Below are 19,419 nucleotides of genomic sequence, written 5' to 3'. Positions count from 1 at the left end.
TGCTTCTGCTGGAGGAATTCCAGGCTGCAATCTCGTTTCCCTACCCCTGGTGATGTTTGTGGAGAGTCATACAGTGGCATGACAGAGGAAAACCAGTCATCCCAGCAGGAGGAAATCCTTTAAAGTCAGTGCACCTCGGGACTTGGTGACTGTTAGTTCTCTCACACATCTTGCTTGGAAAAAGGCAAGGTCTAGAACAGCCTGACCTCCCCACAGCCCAGCAGTGGCAAAGGAAGTGCCTAAATCCAAAATGAGATCTGCTTGACAAAGTTATTGTTCATTAAGCGTGGAGTTGGCAGTTCCATGCAGAGACTTACAGGCTCCGGGAAGTACAAGTATTTTCTTTGGCATATGCATAGAAATCAAGTGCGTGGTAAAGTGACTGCAGTAGTAAACATGTAGTTAAGTCTCATGTATATAAATCCTAAAAGGCTCACTCCCACAGTTTAGTGGTGAATGTGTCTGCCAGGCTGAGAGGGGCCAGTGCTTTAAAGTAAAGCAATGCAACCACGTGCTTTTGCTTCTTTATACCACCCTGAACATGTAAATAATGACTGGTTTGGACTGTTTACTTTTTCTCTGTCTGAGGTTAACTCTAATGATGTTCCGATAAAACCGTCACAGGCAGGGGCCCAGAGGAGCTGGTATTAATCCAGTTATCTGCACACAGTTGATGAATCCTCAGATCAGGCAGAATAGAACACTCGATGCTTTTAAAAACATCGGGGGTGTTTCTTGAGTTATTATCAATGTGGTGTCCCAAAAGCAGATGACCTGTGGAGGAGTGAATCAAGAACTCGTGGGAGAAAAGGGGGAGGGATGCTGCCTGCTTCCCACACTGTGCTGGCTTCTCTTCTGGAGGGTGTACTGGACTATCACTGGTGTTGCATGGCCCCATGCTGTGTCTGCAAACACCTTTTGGGGTTTGATGTAGCCCCCAAAATAGACACTCCTACTTTCTAGCCGCCTTCAGTTTTACCAGTGTCAGAAATGTGACAAGTATCTTCGAGGCATTTCTGGATGTTGGTCCGACTGTTATTGCAGGCTGAGAAAATGAGGGAGAGATGAGCTGGCCTCAGAGTTAATTTAGTCTAATTAATAATCCACTACTCTGATGAGTGATTCAGGTGCTGGGATCAAACGTTCTGAGTGGCTGGTAGAGGTCTGTGTAGCTAAGGAGAACAGCTATTTCTTTGCACCTTTTTATTATCAGTAATTACTTTTTCTTTCTGCCAGCTATGCAGTAAGGGGGTGTTTTTGTCTCATCCAGAGACAAATCTGTTCTTAGGTTTGATCATACTTTGTTTTCCCCTCTTTATTCAGGTCTGCGTGCCCTAGGTTTGGGGAGCTCCTTTAGCTCTCTTTAAGCACATTATTGAAGAGGTCTGCCTGTGAGTTGAATTCTACAGCTGTTCTGCTCTCGTCTCCTCTGCAACGTGTGTGTTTAAGGCATCTTGTACTTGTTTCAGTGGAAAACTGAGCTTGTTTCAGTGATTCAGAAACAGCTGATGCTAAAACCTCTGACATGGCTGCTGAATGCAAGAGTGGCTTGTGGTGCATTTCAGTGTGAATTTTGATGATCTACAGCAAAAGGAGCATGTTCTGGCTAAAAGAGCAGCAGAAATTGATTAGTCCCTGTATGTGTATTTTCTTGAGAATGACTTCTGTATTCACTGCTGCTATAGTGCCTGCAGGTGTGTCTGTTTACTGGGTTGCGAGCGCAGTGCTGTTACAGGAATTTACATTCACTGGGTGTAGCTAGCTCATAAAGTGGAACCTTAGACTTTTCCCCCATGTAACAGAGTTGGTTGGACTTCATGAGTGAAGAGCTCGAGTATCAGCCTTGCTGGGAAGAATTTGTCAGTTAACTTTCTTTTTCTCCCAGGGTTTCTGTGCCTTACCACAAGCTCCGCGTGATGGCAGTAATCTGGGGGGAGTTCTGCCGCCTGCCTGTCTGCAGAATGAGACCAGCCTACAGCTGAATTGAGTCTTTCCGAAGTATTTTGGTGAAGTGGTGGGCTCCGTCGTGACCTGGAGGCCCGCGTGCTGTATCAGATGTCGAAAGGGACATGTCCCTGAAAGCAAGTTCTGTTAGGCTTGTGCTGATGACGTTGCCCTGCGGAATCTGAGCTTTAGTGCTGTTCCTGCAAAACCGGCGTGATGGTTACATGTGATACGTGCTAACAGAGCGGGGCAGGAGCTGCTGCTTTCTCGTGTAAAGGCCTTGTCTGTACTGTTACAAATCTATACTTCTGTGTTTTTTTTTTTATTAATCCAGTTCTGGGGAGGGAGAGAGGTGTTAATTCTGATCCTAGATTCAATGACTTTTAGTTCAAAGCCCTTGAAATACACGTAGATTTGAACTAGAACCGTACACAGTCTCTGCTGCTGCTGTGTCCGTGAAGCAGAGACATCTGGTGAGCAGTTTCACAGGAAGGAGTCCTGATTTAATGTATCGTGGAATTTGTTCCCAAGCATGACACCCCTTATCCTGTGCACGTGTTAGCGTAGTTTATGTGGTGTTGCTCTGATTGCAGTCCTCTTCCTGGCAGCCAGATACGCGGCTTTGTTTACCATCTGCAGGACCTGAAGGTGGCGAGAAGGAAAGCCTCCGAAGGGCACGAGTTCCCGTGCAGGAGGGAAGGCCTGCGAGGGCCAGTTAGGAAGTGTGCCAGGTGGAGTTAAATATACAATTTAATCTGAGCAGGGCCTTTTAGGCTTACTGCTCTGCTTGTTCGTGTCCTCGACAAACTGGATGCTTATTGAGAATTTCTCCACACACACACGAGTCCCTCTCTCAGAAATAAGGGGTGCCTTTCCCCCCCCCCCCCTTCTGAAGAGCTAAACGACTCAGCAGAGATCCTCACTAGAACCAGTCCCGCTCCATTCTGCTAAGGGGGCTTCTCTGACACATTTTATGGAAAACCTGCACAAGGCGTGGGGGATTTCACCTCCGAGTCACTTGGCAGCGCAGCGGACGCTGCGTAGGCAGGCAGTGGGGCAGAGGCATGGAGGGGGGTGGCTGTGCCGGTGCTGCTTCATGCCACGCTCCTACCAAACCCCAACCAGCGCTCAGGCGCCCGTGTCTGGTCTTCTGGACGCGGCTCAGCGGAGCTTGCTACAACGTGAGCTGGGGGAAGCCGCAAGCTGTAGCTTGGGCCAGCCGCTTTCTGAAGCGCCCACGGCCGCACGCCGGCAGCCTGTGGTACTGGGGGAGTTCGGCACACGGGGCTCGCTCCCAGCCCCCTTCGGGCCGAGCTCCCCAAGGCCGCGGCCCCTCGGCCGCCGCCCCCTTCCCGCCCCGTCCCGTCGCGGCTCCGTGTGCCGGGGCGGGCCCAGCCGAGGGCCGGGGCGGGCCGGGGCGGCCCCGCCGCGCTCATGTGACGCCGCCGCCGCTCCCCGGCCCCGTCCCGCCGCCGCCGCCATGGTGCCGCCGCCGCTCGCCCTGCTGCTGGCGCTCGCCGCCGCCGCCCTGGCCGAGCCCCTCCGCTTCGTGGACTGCGGTGAGCCCCGGCCCCGCTCCGCCGGGAGCCCAGGGAGGCGCCGCGGGGCCCGGAGCCGTGCTCCGGGGGCAGAGCAGGGTGCTGCGGGGCGCCGTGCCCCCGGGGACGGAGGGCGCTCGGCTGACCCCCGGGGAGCGGGTGCTGCCCGCCGGAGGGGCCTTGCGACCGTGGGCCGTTGCTCGTCCTTGCAGGTTCCAAAGACGGAAGCATCCAAGAAGTGAACGTGAGCCCCTGTCCCACGCAGCCCTGCCAGCTCGTCAAGGGGACGTCCTACAGCATCAATGTCACCTTCTCCAGCAGTAAGCGTGGGGTGGCGGTGGGGTGGGTGCCCCTATGCTGCTCTGGGGGGTCACCCGGACGGGCAGAGAGGGGGTGAAAACCTTTGCGTCTGCGTCCCGGTGTTGGAGAGGAACGGGGAAGGATGACTGGAGGGGGGCTCTGGGTGGGAAGAAGCAGCTGAGGAGCAAGAGCACTGCTTCGTGTGTTCTCTGCGGCCTCCGGGCAAGGCTGTCCTAGGCCATAACACAGAAACACGTTTCTCTGCTCTGGTGTCACACTCATGCGTTTCTGTGTCCTGCAGAGATCGAGAGCCAGGGCAGCAAAGCAAAGGTGTACGGTGAGATGATGCACGTGGACATACCATTTCCCATTCCTGAGCCTGATGGATGCAAGTCTGGGATCCAGTGCCCCATTCAGAAGGGCCACTCCTACAGCTACCTGAATAAGCTCCCTGTGAAGAGCGAGTACCCTAGTGTAAGTAAGCAGGAACCCAGTCTGCTCCTCAGAGCTACCGTTGTCCTGGGGCAGTCCCACAACCTGCCTCTGAAGAGGGATGCCTTGTCCTCCGGTAGTAGGGAACAGGTTAGAAGAGTCTCCGGGCCACCTAGTGTCACTTCTGCTATGAGCATGCTTCTGCCTCTAGTTCCCGTTTTGGGACAGATCCAGTGGAGGAAGCAGCCTAGCTCCAGCTGCTGAGCAGTGGCTTCAGCTGCCCAAGTATCTGTCTCTTCAGTGCTGGTTTCGTATGAACCTCCCTGCAGAGCGTGCTGCTGTCAACCAAACACTCTCAGATTTGGGGTGTTCAGCTCCAGGATGCAGTTCAGCAGGGATGCCGCAGGCTGTTTCCACTCTGTTTATTCAGAGAGCGTGGTTCTCAGTGCAGTGTGTGGAAGTCTCTTGTGTCGCACAGCAGAGCCCTCCTGTGTAAGATACTGCAGGAGTCACCACGTGTGGCCTACTTAACATGGCTGGGGCAGTGTCCCAGCTCTGTCCTCTTTCCACAGAGCTATTGGGAATTCCTTGCTCAACAGATGATTGAAACTGCCCTCTGTCCTTGCTTTGCTGTCTTCCAAACGCTCTCATCTCCCTGTTCTCTCTTCTCTCTTTCAGATTAAACTGATAGTGAAGTGGGAGCTGGTGGACGACCAGGACCAGATGTTGTTCTGCTGGAAGATACCAGTGCAGATCATCAGCTGAGGAGCCCTGCTGTTAGTAGGGCCTGGGGAGGGGAGAAACAGAGAGGAGACAACACAGGCCAAATTCTTTTATATAAGTATTTCTTACTGCTTCCTTCAGAGCTCTGCAGCCTCTGAGCAGCTAGTACCGTGTTCCTGCAAGGTCAGCTGTGGGCAGAGGGCTCCTACTCCTCTGAGAGCCCTCTGGTGTGTTCTCACAGCAGCTCAAGGGGGAGCAGCGTCTCTGTCAGCAAGAGAGACTGAGCATTAGGGCATTGTCCTCCAGGTTCTCTGTGGAGGCACTTCAGTTGTTTGAAATGGAGCTGTCTGTCCTCACAAGGAAATTTCTCTGCAATGAACCTGGCTACTGTCCGAGCTGCTACCTGGTAATCCTTCGGTGCCTCTTGTAGAATGCTGGCTACATCCACCCTCCTGCACTTTTCCTGCTCCACTGTGACCGGGACGCTCCTGGGACCTGTTTTCCATCCTTACAGCTGAAGGAGAGGGACGAAGAGGAGGCTTTTCCTGAGCTGGCAGCGCAGTCTGTCCTGAGCCGCTGGGCCAGCAGGACTGTGGCTGGGAAAACTTCCTTTTTGTGGATGCAACGCCAAATGGCATTCACTGTCTGCAGGGATGATTCTTTCTCTAACCAATGGCTTGCACTATCAACTAACTGGGAGCTGCTGGGAGCTCCTGAACCTCTTTTTATAACTTTCCTTTTAATAAAGGTTAAAGAAAAATGAAATGCATCATCTTCTGTAGGTAGAGGGCTGGAGGAGAAGCAGAGTGGTTGGGCATCTTCTGACTGGGATTGGTCTGCTCATATGTGGCTGAAGACCCAGGTGGAGGTGTGCTGGCTTTAGGGGTGGCCTGTGAGCAGCTGTGCACCTCTGCTGATGGCTGGAGCATCCAGCTGGCAGCACCTGGCTGTGTTCCTGCCCTGCTGCTCCTGCACTGGGCTGGAGGTGTGCAAAGCCTTCCGAAGGAGAAGGCTCTGCAGGACGTGGCTTTGCTCGGTGCAGCGTGGGAAAAAGCATTCCTAACGTGGGCTCGGGGGTAGGAAAAGCAGCCAGCTCCCTGACCTGCTCCAGGGCTCTTGCCAGCTACAGGAGCGCTGGTGCTTACGCTGCGAGCTCCTTTGTGTGTGAAGGAGGTGGGTGTGAGCTGCCAAGTCTGCACAGCCCCTGGGGGATGGAGTTGGCTCCAGCAGCCGGTGCTGGGCTGGGGCAGATAAGTGAGTGTTTGGCCTGGCAAGGCTCTCTGCTCAGCCAGGAGCGAGAGGACGCTGGTATCCCTTGGCAGAGGGAAGACAAGCACAATTCCGACCCAGCCCCAGTGTCTTGAGCCACAGGGCCCAAAAATAAATGTTTTATTTAACAACATGAAAGAAGTTTCCAGCAGACTTGGTTAAAAAAAAAAAAAAAAAAAAAAGTCACCATCAACTTTACAGAAACGAAGCTGGAACCGCCCCCCCTGCCCACTCACCCCCAGCCGGCGCGGGCACGAAGGCGCGATGCAGGGGTAGGGATGCGCCTGGGACAGCTGTAGGGCGAGCCAGCCGTGGGGTCCCCCAGCCTCTCCACCACGTCTGAGGTTGGGCAGCAGCTCTGGGGAGCCGGGGCTGTCCTCCTTGTCCTCCCCAAGGCTGTGCCCCGGGGGCATTACCCGTGGCGCGGGGGCGGCTCGCCGCTAGCTCAGTGCAGCAGTGATGCTCGCCATGGGGAGGCGAACCCAGTCTCTGCGGGTGCAGGGAGGAGCTGGGGCTGCGTGGCAGGGGAAGGCGTCCTGCGAGCCCCCGTGGTGCGTGGCACGGTGGCGGGTGCAGGGGGGGGCAGGCCGGGGAGGGCTCTGCTGTGGCAGAAGCGGGGGCTGGCGGTGAGGATGGGGGTACAGAGGCTGGGAGCTCAGCCCTGGTGGGCACAGCCAGGAGAAAGGTGGCAAGGGAGTTGTGCGCTTTGAAGGGGAAGGGGTGAAGGGCTCGGAAGCAGCCACAGCCCCGGGGACCCTTCTCCGTGCCGCTGGGTCCCGGAGAAGCATTGCTGGAGGGGAGCACCCCCACCGCCGCTCCCCTAGAGCTACGCTGCTGCTGGGCTCTGGGCTGTCTGGGGCACGCAGTGGTGGGGCTGGGCCAGGGCCACGTAGCCGGGCGAGCAGCGGCAGCGGTAGGAGCCCTCTGTGTTCTCGCAGGTGCCGCCCTGGCACAGGGGCGCGGGGCCGCCCACCTCATCGCACTCGTTGATGTCTGCAAGGAGAAGGGGAGGTGAGGCAGTGGCATGACATGACCCAGCATCTCCTTGTGCCCCAGCCAACCCCCTCAGGCTTCTCTGTCCTCCCCAAGCACCTCCAGGCTGCCCACTGTGACCCCACCGGCCACCATCACGCTGGGCTGCACCCTACCCACTTGGCTCACCGCTTTGCTCAGCTCATCTGCAGAGCTCCCCATGTGACATTCCCAACATCTGGCACCACCAGGACAGGATGGAGCCCCAGTACGGGGCTCCCCGTGCTAAGCAGCCGGTCATCCTCCCAGGCAGCACAGCAGCTTCCCACGGACACGTTGTGCTAGCCTGAGATCTGGGAGAAAGGCCGCCTCCAGCCTTGGAAAATGCCCTTTCCTGGGCTGGCAAGGCTGAGGAGGCAGATGATGGTGACCCTGAGAGGCCAGTTATCACCTCCAGGACCAGAACACAAAGGAACCTCGCGGTGCACAAACAAGTGCTTGTTTTATTAACCTGCAAACTGTGCCAAAGTGCTCGTGCAGGAGCCCTGCAGGCAGATGCACTGCTGCAGCTCTGCTCAATGCAGCTTTCCTGAAGCTGCAGAGGCCGGTGGAGGCCTGAGCCCCCTGACCACAAACTCCAGCCTTTGTCCCCACAGATCGGCAGATAATTTGAGACCCAGGGGATGAGAGCGGAGGAGCTGGGAGAGCCGGTCAGTTTGTCCGTCCTCCCAAGGGACAGCAGTGCCCCAGCAGAGACAGCGCCCAGGAGCAGGAACAGCTCGGCCACCCCAGGGACCTTGGGCTATCCCCAGTGCGGGCTGGATGGGACTGTGACAGAGAGAGGGAGGCTGGAAGCAAAGCCTCCAGCTGCGGTGTGAGGAAGCGTAAGTCATGGGAGGAACAAGAAATACAGCAAGGAGAAATGTGAGATGGAAGTGTGGGGAATAAGGCGACCAAAGCGATGGCTGAGCAGGCACGGGGGACTTGGGCTGAACCCCAGGGCCAGAACGTCCGTACGGACGGGATGTGCTCACTCCGAAGCCCGAGGTGTTCGGCAGCACAGCCAGGCAGAGCAGCCCCGGCACAGAGAGTGCTTGTGGCCAGAGGCACCCGAAGGCCAGCAGCAGCAGTGAGGTACTGGCAGTGTGCACCGAGCTGTGGGGCTGTCCCACACCGGGCAGGGCTGTGGGACAAGGACAGCAGCCCTCCAAAGGCTTGCAGTGTAATGCGGGTACATGACAGCTCACGCAGGGGAACGGACAGGGAAAAAATAACAGCTCCAGTGTGAAATGAGTGCTGGCAGAGGCGAGAAAAAGCAACAAGAAAAGGCTCCATAAATACATTAGCAGGAAACAATGGGGAATGTAGGCCTGGTCCTTATCGGAGGAGGAAACAAAAGCCAGACAATGCCGAGCCGGCTGGCGCAGCTGCCGCAGGCTTTGTTCCAGCCATCAGAAAAATGCTCGTTGTGACCAGAGCCAGTGCGGACGGTTCAAGTATGTAAAAGAGGGGGCAGGAGCACGGGGCAGGCTGTGGGAGGGAAAGGCAATATCGTGGTGGAGGAGCTCGACAATTAGTTAGGTAAAGCTGTGCTCCAGAACTGGGAAGTCAGCAGTTCCCTCTGAGGCAGACGATAAAGGAGGTCTAAGGGACCTGAGGAAGGGGAAATTTGGTGACTAGCTCCCAGAATGGAGAGGGGGGAATTCAGAATTAAAGACTACTCACCCCCTCCACTTACACAGAGCAGGTTTCTGAGTGATTAGGTCATTGCCCTCTTCTCCCCAGAGGATATCGGGGTAGTTAAATGGTTGGTGCAGATCTGTTAAGGCCTGATTATGTCAGGCCAATCTAGTTCCCTTCGCTGACCTGATAACTGCTCTGTCCGATAAGGGAGGAACAGTGGATATAACACGTCTTGGCCAGGGTAAGGGTTTCAACATGCTCTCACATGACACACTCAACCAGACCAAGAAAATATGGGCGAGATGAAAGTGTGGCAATTGCACAATGGGTCACCAAGCTGCACCCAAAAGATAATTAGCAATCGTTGGCTGCTAAAATAAAAGCCATTTAAAATGTATCCTGACTCCTGCTCCATTCAATTCAATCAGTGTAGACAAAGGAAAACTCCCCGTGCTCACAAAACCTGTGCGTGATCTCAGCCTGCAAGTGCTCTGGGGCTTCAGGCTCCCTCTGGTCCAGCAGAGAAGCCCTTTGGAGAAGTCAAAGTTCACCAAAGATGAGTATAAAGCCCTGCAGCCCAGGAAAGGGAAACTGTGCACGACTGCAGAAGTGGGAGCAGGAGGTTAGGCAGCTGCTCTGCCCTGTGGGGAAGCAGAGGCCACAGGCTCCGTGTGCAGTTGCACAATCGTGTTGTGCAGTAAGGATGCTGGCAGCTGGAGTAAGTGCCCTGCCCGAGGAAAGAGAGGGACGTCTGTTCTGTTGGGTGCCTCGGGCTGGCCTGGGGAGCTCTGCTGTGGAAAGGATGGAGGCACACTGTGGGGATGTAGAGGAGGTGATGAGAGAAGCTTTAGAGACCTTGGCTCGTAGGACAGGGAGGATTTAGAGGAAAGCAAGCAGAAGTACAGCAGCAGCTGACGAGGCACAGGGGTGTTACCCAAAGAAGGCAGCGAGCAGCTGCTCCCCGTGTTCCCCGATGCCCCGAGGTGCCCTGATGTTGGCAGAGCAGAGGCAGGCTGCAATGCCGGAGGGACTTTCCCAGCTCCAAGGCCACGAAGCATCCGTCGGAGCTGGGGAGCCTCCAACAACCGTCCCAGCCAGCACCAGCAGAGAGCGGCAGCAGATAAGGGATGCGGGGGCCGCCCCAGCTGAAGCAGGACAGGGAGCCACTCACCCACGCAGGCCATGCGGGTCATGTCCAGCTGGAAGCCGTCGAAGCAGTCGCAGGTGTAGCCCTCTGGGACGCGTACACAGCGCCCGTTCTCGCAGCCGTTGAGGATGCCACACTCCTCAGCCTGCAGGCCCTCGAAGCCCTCGTAGAGACCTGGAGGATGGCAAGGGGATGTCAGAGCAGGGTGACCACCCAACCGGCTATAGGGGACATCAGGCACAGGGTGGGATGGTGCAGGTGGGGCTGGCACAAACTGAGAGCAGCCAGGAGCAAAGGTTGGGGGGAGAGCTTGTGGCAATCCTGGAGCATCCCAGCTGGGGTGGGAGCTGCCAGGCGGCTCTTGTGGACACAGGCTGGACCAGAAGTCAGCTCTCTGTGTCTCCCAGTACTCACCAGTTTGGCTGGGCAGGTAGCGGGGCGGGGGCCGCCCCGGGCTGTGGTGGAAAGGGCTGCCACGAAACTCGCTGCTGGGTTCCCGCCGAGGGAAGCCCACATCGGGGTTGCCATATTCAGATTCCAGGTAGTTGTAGTAGGGGCCCATGTCTGGGCTGGTAAGGCCATAGTGGGGGTCTTCCAAGCCCAGTCCGTACTCATACCTAGGTCTTTCTCGGACCTCAGCCCCTCTGTCACTGTCTTCACTGGCCCCACTACACAGGAAAGCAAAATCAGCTGCAAAGAGTGAGAGAATAACAAGGTCAGAGCTCAGGAGAGGTGTGGCGTATGGCTGAAGAGGGTGCACCCGCACCAGGCCAGGAAAGCCTCAGTGGAGCTGCAGCTCCACATTTTGCTGCTAGGACACTGTCTTGAAGGAGACCAGCTCCTGTCTGGGGCCAGCAAGTCCTTGCACAGTGAGAACCCAAATCCCCAGGGTGCTCCCATCCTGGTCTGGGTATCTCTCCTCTCACAAGGGTGTTCAGGGCTGGTCCTTGTGAGGCCTGAAGGGAGCAGCATGATGCATGGATCAACTCTCCCCTCAGACACCTTGGACCATTTCAAACCAGTTTGCAGGTATGTCCTGCCCCACTGGTGCAGCTCAGCCCTGGAGAGGCAGGGCAGCCCGCTCATTTGGGCTCCTTTTGGCAATGAGGATGACCAGTAGAGCCCTGGCTGCAGCTATGTCCAACCATGCATGGCACAGCTCTGCCAGGGGATGCTTGCCCGTGCTGCCCCGCTCACCGGAGGACCTGTGGGGGCAGAGCGCGCAGTTCTGGCCCCAGGCTTCGCCGAGGCGGCAGCAGCACTCGGTGTAGGTGGTCTGCTCGCCGTGCAGCAGGTCTTGGCAGATGTAGTCAGAGACAGTCTGCCAGCAGACGTCCAGGTGGATTTCATACTCCTCCAGGGCATCTGCAAGTGACATGAGCAAAGGATGCTGTGGAAATCATCTGGAAGAGGGTCACTCCCTTGCTCTGTGGGGACAACCACACGTCCCGGCTCCATTCCCTCCCGCACCCTCTCGGGGTGACCCCGCTGCAGCTGGGATGGGTGAAGGTGTGCTGGGGCTCACCTGCCCTGCCGGAGAGGTTCACGCAGCGGTTGCCTGTGGCATCCAGCACAAGCGGGAGGCTGCAGAAGCAGTGGTAGGAACCATCCGTGTTCAGACACTCGCCGTTGATGCAGTACACTTCGTTCTGGCACTCGTCCTGATCTGCCCATGTGCAAGGACAGAGCAGTCTCAGGCTGGCAGGCAGGGGCAGCGGGGCCCATTCCCTGCCAAAGCGCTGCCTGCCACCTCTCCCATCCCCAGGAGGGTCACAGAGAGCCCCTTGGCCAGACCCGTCCCTGCAGGGACGGCTATGGGTACAGCAGCTCCTCTGTCCCTCCACACAGTGGTGGCCTCGCTGCTCTTTGAGGACGTCTTACCAACGCACTCGAGCCTGCTGGGGTCGTAGAAATAGCCCGTACGGCAGAAGCACTTGTAGCCCGGCACCGTGTTCAGACACTGTCCGTTGCGGCAGAACTCAGAGCCAAATGTCTCACACTCATCCATGTCTGAGAGAGGAGTGGGGAGAGAAGAGAGCGTGTCACAGGGCGCACAGCCACATGGCTCCTCGGACTGGGCCACCCTGAGGTCCCCAGACAAGCCCCCTGCCTCTCCCACCCGCCTCACGCCTGTGAGCACCCGCAGGCTAAGCAGGAGGAGGGATGATGAGGAGCTCTTTTAGCAGATGTTTTAAAAAATAGGAGATGCACTTGTGTTTCTGGAAGGTTGAGAACACAAACCCATGGAGATGAAGTGTCAAAGTCTGAGCCAGCTGGCCACTAGAAACACTGATCAGTAACTGGAAGGCTTATGTCTTACTGGACCCCATCCCTGGTGGGAAATATGCATGGGAGTGTTCCACCAAGAAAGGATCACTGCCAGCAATGAGGCAGGACTGGAGGAAGAGGCGCTTTCCAGCTCAGTGGTACTGACAGTCTGTAATTCCTCTGGCTGGGAGGAAATCATCCCTTTCTCCGAGCAGGATGCCAGCACCCCCCACCACAGCCCTGGGGAGGTATTTCTGGGGCTCCATTTCCATGCAGGGCTTGGCACAGTGCCCTCCTTCTCCCCAGTGGAAGAAATGATGCTAGTACCTGTGAAGGAGACTTTTCCTGAGAGCAGATCTTCCTGGGGAACATAGCCCTTCCCTAGAGGGCAGATCTCTTGATACTCCACTGGCCAAGGGGCAGATGCCAAGGAGAGATGGGACAAAAGAAAACAGCTCGTTAGTGCAACCAAGCTGGTGGGCAGAGCACTGGCATTGCCTGGGAGCGGCGGGGCCACCGTCCTACCTGTGCCCGCGATGGGGCAGGGGTAGGTCTCACAGTTGTCACCCCAGGCTGCCCCCACAGTGCAGCAGCACTCCTGCTTGGTGACGTTCTTGGCCAGGACGCTGTCACACAGGCGGACGTCGCTGATGTGGTAGTAGCACTGCTTGCGCTCTGAGCTGTCGGAGGGCTGGGCTGCGTGTCTCTCAGGGCCCTCTGGAAGACAGCAGAGCAGGGATGGGATTCCCACACCCAGGAGGTCCCACTTTCAGGCTCCTCGGCTCTCCCCAGAAGACAGCTCTCCCATGCCAGCATGGGCACAATCAGCCCTGGCACCCCCCGCAACCTCCTCGGCTGTCCCTCACCCCAGCCGGGGCTACCACGCTCCTGCCCTGCCTGCTTCTCACCCATGGCTGCTCGTGGCTGGCACTGCCCGGCCTCGGTGTTGTACTCCTCGTGGTCGCTGGGGCACAGGCACAGGAAGGATCCCTCCACGTTCTCGCAGAGCGCAGTCCCACACACGGCCACCATCAGCTCACACTCGTTCACATCTGCAGAAAAGGGGGAGCAATGGGCTCCGGCCCATTGGGTGGGAGGGGAGAGCATGGCTGCAGCACTGGGGCATCCTTTGGTGGGGAGCTGGAGCTGCTAGGGCAGAGCTGGGAGCTCCGTTTATGCCATGGCTCAACACAAGGCTGGTGAGAGCTTCCTGCCCTGCTCTCGGGGCATTCAGACCGCCTGAACTCCAGCTGCAGCACCACAGGATCAGCCAGGTTTGAAGGAGGTCAAAACTCCATCAGGTGAAGTCTCCAGGCCAACCCCCTGCTCAAAGCAGGGTCACTTATGCGCCAAGCAGGCTGCCCAGGGCTTTGTTTAGTTGGCTCTTGCAAACCTCCAAGGATGGCGACTGCACAACCATCCTGAGCACCTCTTCCAGTGCCTGATGACCCTCATGCTGAAAACGTTTCCCCCTATATTACACCCTGCCTGTTTCCTCCAGGCGCCTTTTAAGGTATGCCTTTAGTCCCTTCAGTGTCTGCAGCCCCTAAGCAGCTCCATGGCACCTGCACAGAGCAGGGCTCCCTTTCCACTGGGAGCCTCTTGCTCCTTCGTGGAGCCCTGTCCGTTCACAGCCCCAGGAGTCTGGTGTCCTAAGGGACAGCACAGGAGGGTTTTTGCCCCCAGGGGCTCTCCTGTCCGTGCCTGGGGTTCTCAATGCATGGATGCCGTCCCTGTCCTTACCCCGGGTGCCACCCCATAGCAGGGTCACTGCCACACCGGTCTTCAGTCTGCTGAAGGCTCTTCCTCACCACCTGGAAGAGTGACGGCAGGGGACAGGGACCCAGCAAGTGACTCACCGACACAGTAGTGCCCGGAGGGTGAGCTCTCGTAGCCGCGGTCGCAGAGGCAGCGGAAGGAGCCGTCCGAGTTCTCACAGAAGCCGTGGCTCCCGCACAGCGTCTCGTTGGCGCATTCATCTATGTCTGCAGCAGCAGGAGTTACAGCAATTGCCCCGGACCCCAGTGCCACCACACACACACGCAGCCAGCCCCTTCTGCTCTGACCCCAAGGCTGGGGATTAGGGTAAGCAACACTTCGATGCGAGGCACTGGATGTGGTCGCCCTGCTCACCCCCCTGCTACGAGTGTGTGGGTTAGGGGGGCGGGGGCAGGGTGGGAGTGGGAAGTGGATGGGAAGATGGGGAGCACGGGATGTGGCTGGTAGAGGGGAGAGCAGGGGAGGTCCTGCAGTGGTGTAATACTGACTCACATCAGCAGGAGATCTAAGGGGGCAACTGAAGTGTGTCGCACAAGCACAGAGGGCTGGGGAGAGCATCCCACTCCGCTGCTGCTGCACTGGGCACACTTCCCTGGAGGGGGCAGAGCCCCGAGCCCACTGCTCCCACAGTGCTGCCACCACTGAGTCCTGGCACAGCCCCAAACTCAGTGGCTGGCAGCAGCTCCTCCTTGCTGCAGCCTTCTCTGAGCCAGGGGGAACCAGGAAAACTGCAGAACCCCCCTTGTACTTCTCCTTTCGCCTGTTGATGAGGCCTGAATTCGAAACCCAGACCTGCCTAACACTGGTAGTGGCAGCTTTCCCCTCACCCAGCGCTGCCATGCAGGTGACTGGTGCAGGCAGTCACTCCAGCAAGCACAGCTTACTGGGAGCTGTGGTCCAGCCCCAAGCCTGGAATGGCTGTAACCTGCCCAGGACTCTCCCTGAGCGGAAAGCAGCACAATGCAGTGCCTGTTCCAGATGCCAGGAAGAGAGAAGTCTAGACACAAGCAGGCAGCTCAGCCAAGAAAACAAACTCTCGGCATTATCTGCCTCCCCACTGGCCACATGCTTCCTCCTCCTCCTCCTTCTCCCCCGCGCCCCTGGCAGAGATGTCCCACAGCCACCCTGTCCCTGCCAGCGAGGGGACAGGGCCACGCAGGCTGTACTCACCGATGCAGTCACCCAGCGGCGTCCAGTGGAAGCCGGGCTGGCAGCCCATGATACAGCGGTAGGAGCCCAGGCTGTTCTGGCACCGCCACGTGCCGCAGATGGCATCCCCGTATTCCTTACACTCATCCACGTCTGCAGGGAGCAGGGCAAAGGGAGAGGGACGGTCAGGTGGGGTCTCTGCTCATGGCAGAGCCTGGGTCAGGATAAGTTTGCCAGAGACCCTCAGCCCTTGCTGGTCCTCCTTATGAGGCAAGTTTGGGCACTGGGAGATGGCACTGCCCCCTCCCTGGCTGCACCCGTCCCCCCACATCCCAGGGGCTGATCTCCCCAATGATGAGCTCTCACCTACGCAGTCGTCAGTCTCCTGGGAGTGTTTGAACCCATTTTCACAAAGACACCTGTAGGAACCTTCTGTATTCAGGCACTGGCCTTGCGAGCACCGGGATTTGTCTGCACATTCATCCACATCTGCAAAATCAGGCCCAAAACGTCAGGCTGGATCTTGCAGCAGGGGAAGGAGCAAGGGGCAGGACCTGAGGTATGTCCCTCACCACCCACCAACCCACCTTGGCAGCTGACTCCGCCAGCCGTGTTGGAGAAGCCGGGAGCACAAATGCAGAAGTAGGACCCGTGGCTGTTGAGGCACTCACCGTTGGGGCTGCAGATCTCGCTGTTCAGGCACTCATTCACATCTGCAGAAGGAGCAGAGTCAGAGCCACCCACCCAGCTCTGGGGGATGTCCTGTTCCTAAGCCACAGTCTCTCCATGGTCTCTTACAGGCTGCCCTCACAGGGCTCCTGGCCACAGAGGGAGAAACCTTCCCTATGCACAGTGCCCCTGCATTTGGCTACAGCCTTATGGGCGTGCCGTGCATGGTGGCATCACCTGCACGGGCACTGGCATCCGCCCTGCCAAGAAAGAAGGGGATCCGTAGGGAAGCTGCGTGCCCTGGACCCAGGAGGCTTCAGGGATGGGTTCGTACCTTGGCACACGGTGCCATTGAGGAGCTCGAAGCCAGCTGGGCAGTGACACTCGTAGGAGCCCGGCGTGTTCCTGCACTCTCCCCCCCGGCACTGAACAGCAGGGTCTTCACACTCATCCACGTCTGCCGAGCAGAAGGACACAGCACAGAGTGAGGCCCCAGCTCCTGCCACCACTGGAAGGTCCCCTCCCAGGGCAGCCATCACCCCGCTGTCAGCCTGCAAAGCGGGCTCGGGCTGCCCTCCAGGGCAAGCTGCTGCAGTGAGGTGAGGGCAGGGACTGTTACTGGGGTGTGAGGGGTCAGCACACATCCTTCACCTGCCCATTGCAGGCAGCGGGAACTGGTTCCAACCCCCGAGCTGAGCACACACACACCAACGCTAACCCTAACGAAAAATGATCCTGGAAGGCATCTCCAGGCAGGTGAGGGACACGGTGCCCAGAGGCTGTGAAGTTTCTCTCTTTGGAGACAGCCCATACCCAGTTGGGCATGGCCCAGGGCAGCCTGCTCTGCCTCCAGCAGAGCTCTGTACTGGGTACCACCACCACCAAGAGGCCAGCGCAGAGCCATGTATGCTGACAAGCCCTCTCTTCAGCTAGCTGCACCAGAGCAGGCTTTGTGAAAGTAACCCACCACCAGCCACACGTCCCGTGGCTCTGCTTTTCTACTTGCCAGGCTGGCCTAAGATGTCCTTCTCCTGGCAAAGCTGGCCCAGCCTCAGCCAGCCCCATCGCTCAGGACCGCTCCAGTCACCTGTCCCCGTGTTGCAAGCTCTACAGGCAGGGGACAAGGGCAGAAGACAAGTCCCCACACTGAGCCCCAAGGCTAAGGACCCTCTTTTCCTCTCTGCAGAGCACCAAACATGCCCCAGGCATAAAGCAGCGTTGCTCCCTCCCTCCTCAGGGCAGGGTGTCCAGCTTTTTGGTTTCAAAGGGCTGCAAGTAGCGATGCTCTTGAATCCTTTTGGAGACGAACCATAACCTAGTTTATTTATCACAAAACTATCACAAAACCCTTATCGTTTTTCAAATATGAAGCCCAGATCCACAGACAAGGCCACGAGCCAAGGCAGGGAAGAACGTGCCATCCTGCCATTGGGTTAGTGTGACCCAAACAGTATCGAACCCTGATAAGGTGCCCTCGTGACACGGCCAGGGCAAGGTGGCTGAGAAGGGGGTCACGTGGAGTCCTGGGAAAGGGGAGGGCAGATGGAGGGGACCGATCTATAGCTCTTCCACTGCACGCAAAAATCATATGGAAAGTGACCTCATTTCACACCGGGTTTCCCAGGCACTAGCACAAAGGAGAAGGGGGGGGGGAAGCCTTCTTCACCTCCCCAAGTGGATACCCCATGCAGGGGAACTTCTGGAGTCACATCAAAGGTGAAATCTTCCTGGGTGCTTTTCAACAGCTGTGTACAAGTTGCAGAGCTCTGCAGCTCTCTAGAGAGAAATTTCTCTACTGAGGACCTACATTTGGGTCACATGCTCCCAGGCACACGATTCTGAGCTGAACCACACACAGCCTGTCTCTGCCCATATTCCCAGGGCTCCTCGTATTCCTCTGGCCTTTGTCAGCATTCCTCAGGTCACAATTAGTCCAGGAGTTTCATCAGTGAGTCCTTCCCCCATCCCTTTCCTGGGTGAGGGAGGTCTCCCTCCTGCTGCTCTGCGTGACATCCACTTGCAGACCCCCTTGCTACCTGCTGACTGGGGAGCTAACCAGCTGCAGAAGATCTGGAGGCCAAGGACGTCCCCAGGTCCTACCAACAACCTAGGTTTGGCTATCTCCCCCTCATGGGTATTCCTTCTCTCTGTCCCTGGGAAAGAGAAGCCGTACCTTCGCACACGCTGCCATCTCTGGACGCAGTGTAGCCAGCATCACAGGCCATGCAGGAGTAGGAGCCCTCGGTGTTGAGGCAGAGTCCGGAGGGACAGGCAGCCCGGGCTGTGCACTCGTCGATGTCTGTGTAAGGACACAAGGGAGAGTGAGGGGAGCAGGCAGAATGAGGAGAAACCACGACCAAGGGCAGCTAAGCTGAGGGAAAGAGCCAACATGGGGTCCAGAGAGTCAGGACCTGGCCAGAGCCAAGCATTCAAGAAATGCCCAGGGAAACCTCTGGCTGGGTGTGTGATGTGTCAGGGGGCTCTGGGTCTGGACCAAGAGCTCCTCGGTACCTCGGCAACTCTTCCCATCAGGTGCCACCTCGTAACCCCGGTAGCAAGAACATCGGAAGGAGCCATCCAGGTTGACACACTGTCCATGGGCACAGGTCCCCTCCACAAGGCACTCATCCACATCTGTGTGACAGGGAAAAGGGCAATGTGGCATAGAAGGGTGCTCAGGTCTGTCCCCACCACCCAAGTCACAAGGGCACAGTGCTAGACAAGCGTGCTGCACGTGCCCCCGGCTCTTTTTGAGGTTTGCATGGGCTTCGAGGGTGCCTCGCAGGGACAGCCCGAGGTCCTCACCAATGCATCTCCCGTTCCTGGGCCGGTATCCATCCGCACAGCTGACACACCTGTAGGAGCCCGGGGTGTTGACACACTTCCCATGGGGGCAAGGGCTGGGATCCACACACTCGTTGATATCTGCCAAGAAACAAAATCTTTACAGGCTCCTCCAGGGTGTCCCCTGCAGCTGGAGCCTCAGGGTCCCACTCCGAGACAGGGGTGCCCAAGAGGAAGTGAGACAGGTTTGCCAGGGCTTGGGGAATGCTTCTCATAAGCACTAAGGATACTACACCCACACGTGAGGGCTGACAATCCAGCAGCAAAACTCACGGCCAGAGGATGTTGCCAGGCCAGGAATGTGCACGGGCACATTCAGGGATCAGCAAAGCAGGGCTGCTTTACCATTGACTTTCAGAACTACGATTAGGATGCAGCCTCCAGCTCAGGAAGTCCTTAAGGCACGTGCTTCCTGGAGGCCGTGCAGGGGTAGCAGCATTCTGTGCACACCCTGTTTCCCCTATTGTCTCCTAAAGTATGCTCCCAGTCTGTTGGAAAAGAGCTACTGAGGGACAAGGGATCTCTGATCAGGCACATCATGCGTTCACAAGGCCAAGTGCTCTGAAGGGCCCAGGTCATGCCCAGTGAGAGGGATGTCGTTGGGACAGGTGGCCGCAGCCTCTGCAGCCTGCTCTCCCTGCAGACCACTTGCCAGCACAGGGGTCTGGTGACAGAGTCTAAAACGTCTGGCATCACCTCCCA

At 57.5% G+C, this 19,419-nt stretch overlaps 2 protein-coding genes across 2 annotated transcripts in view; one reads left to right on the top strand and one right to left on the bottom strand.

Annotated features, from left to right (window-relative positions):
- Positions 1–3,423: 3,423 nt before the first annotated feature.
- On the top strand, positions 3,424–5,697 carry NPC2 (NPC intracellular cholesterol transporter 2). Its single transcript, XM_035328039.1, has 4 exons — positions 3,424–3,503; positions 3,695–3,802; positions 4,084–4,256; positions 4,893–5,697. Exons 1-4 carry the CDS (start codon positions 3,425–3,427, stop codon positions 4,977–4,979), a joined length of 447 nt encoding a protein of 148 aa, XP_035183930.1. The 5' UTR covers position 3,424; the 3' UTR covers positions 4,980–5,697.
- Positions 5,698–6,287: 590 nt separating this feature from the next.
- Positions 6,288–19,419, bottom strand: part of LTBP2 (latent transforming growth factor beta binding protein 2) — a 64,155-nt gene continuing 51,023 nt past the window's right edge. Inside the window, exons 21-37 of the mRNA XM_035328038.1 lie at positions 18,679–18,798; positions 18,385–18,507; positions 18,047–18,172; positions 16,208–16,330; positions 15,792–15,917; positions 15,571–15,693; positions 15,226–15,357; positions 14,136–14,261; positions 13,185–13,328; positions 12,802–12,993; positions 12,604–12,684; positions 11,890–12,018; positions 11,534–11,674; positions 11,206–11,373; positions 10,423–10,698; positions 10,033–10,182; positions 6,288–7,199 (exon numbers count right to left, since the gene is read on the bottom strand). Of these exons, the coding sequence (XP_035183929.1) occupies positions 7,033–7,199; positions 10,033–10,182; positions 10,423–10,698; positions 11,206–11,373; positions 11,534–11,674; positions 11,890–12,018; positions 12,604–12,684; positions 12,802–12,993; positions 13,185–13,328; positions 14,136–14,261; positions 15,226–15,357; positions 15,571–15,693; positions 15,792–15,917; positions 16,208–16,330; positions 18,047–18,172; positions 18,385–18,507; positions 18,679–18,798 (2,447 nt within the window). The 3' untranslated portion in view covers positions 6,288–7,032. The remainder of the gene's footprint in view (positions 7,200–10,032; positions 10,183–10,422; positions 10,699–11,205; positions 11,374–11,533; positions 11,675–11,889; positions 12,019–12,603; positions 12,685–12,801; positions 12,994–13,184; positions 13,329–14,135; positions 14,262–15,225; positions 15,358–15,570; positions 15,694–15,791; positions 15,918–16,207; positions 16,331–18,046; positions 18,173–18,384; positions 18,508–18,678; positions 18,799–19,419) is intronic.

This window comes from Oxyura jamaicensis, chromosome 5 (assembly GCF_011077185.1).
Source record: "Oxyura jamaicensis isolate SHBP4307 breed ruddy duck chromosome 5, BPBGC_Ojam_1.0, whole genome shotgun sequence".
Lineage (NCBI taxonomy): Eukaryota > Metazoa > Chordata > Aves > Anseriformes > Anatidae > Oxyura > Oxyura jamaicensis.
This window is presented reverse-complemented; position numbering and strand designations above follow the sequence as displayed.

Excerpts from the sequence above, each read along its gene's own strand:
- NPC2 (XM_035328039.1), top strand. The coding sequence starts at position 3,425 with ATGGTGCCGCCGCCGCTCGCCCTGCTGCTGGCGCTCGCCGCCGCCGCC. Across the intron at positions 3,504-3,694 it reads CCTCCGCTTCGTGGACTGCG|GTTCCAAAGACGGAAGCATC; the intron begins GTGAGCCCCGGC and ends TCGTCCTTGCAG. Across the intron at positions 4,257-4,892 it reads TGAAGAGCGAGTACCCTAGT|ATTAAACTGATAGTGAAGTG; the intron begins GTAAGTAAGCAG and ends TCTCTCTTTCAG.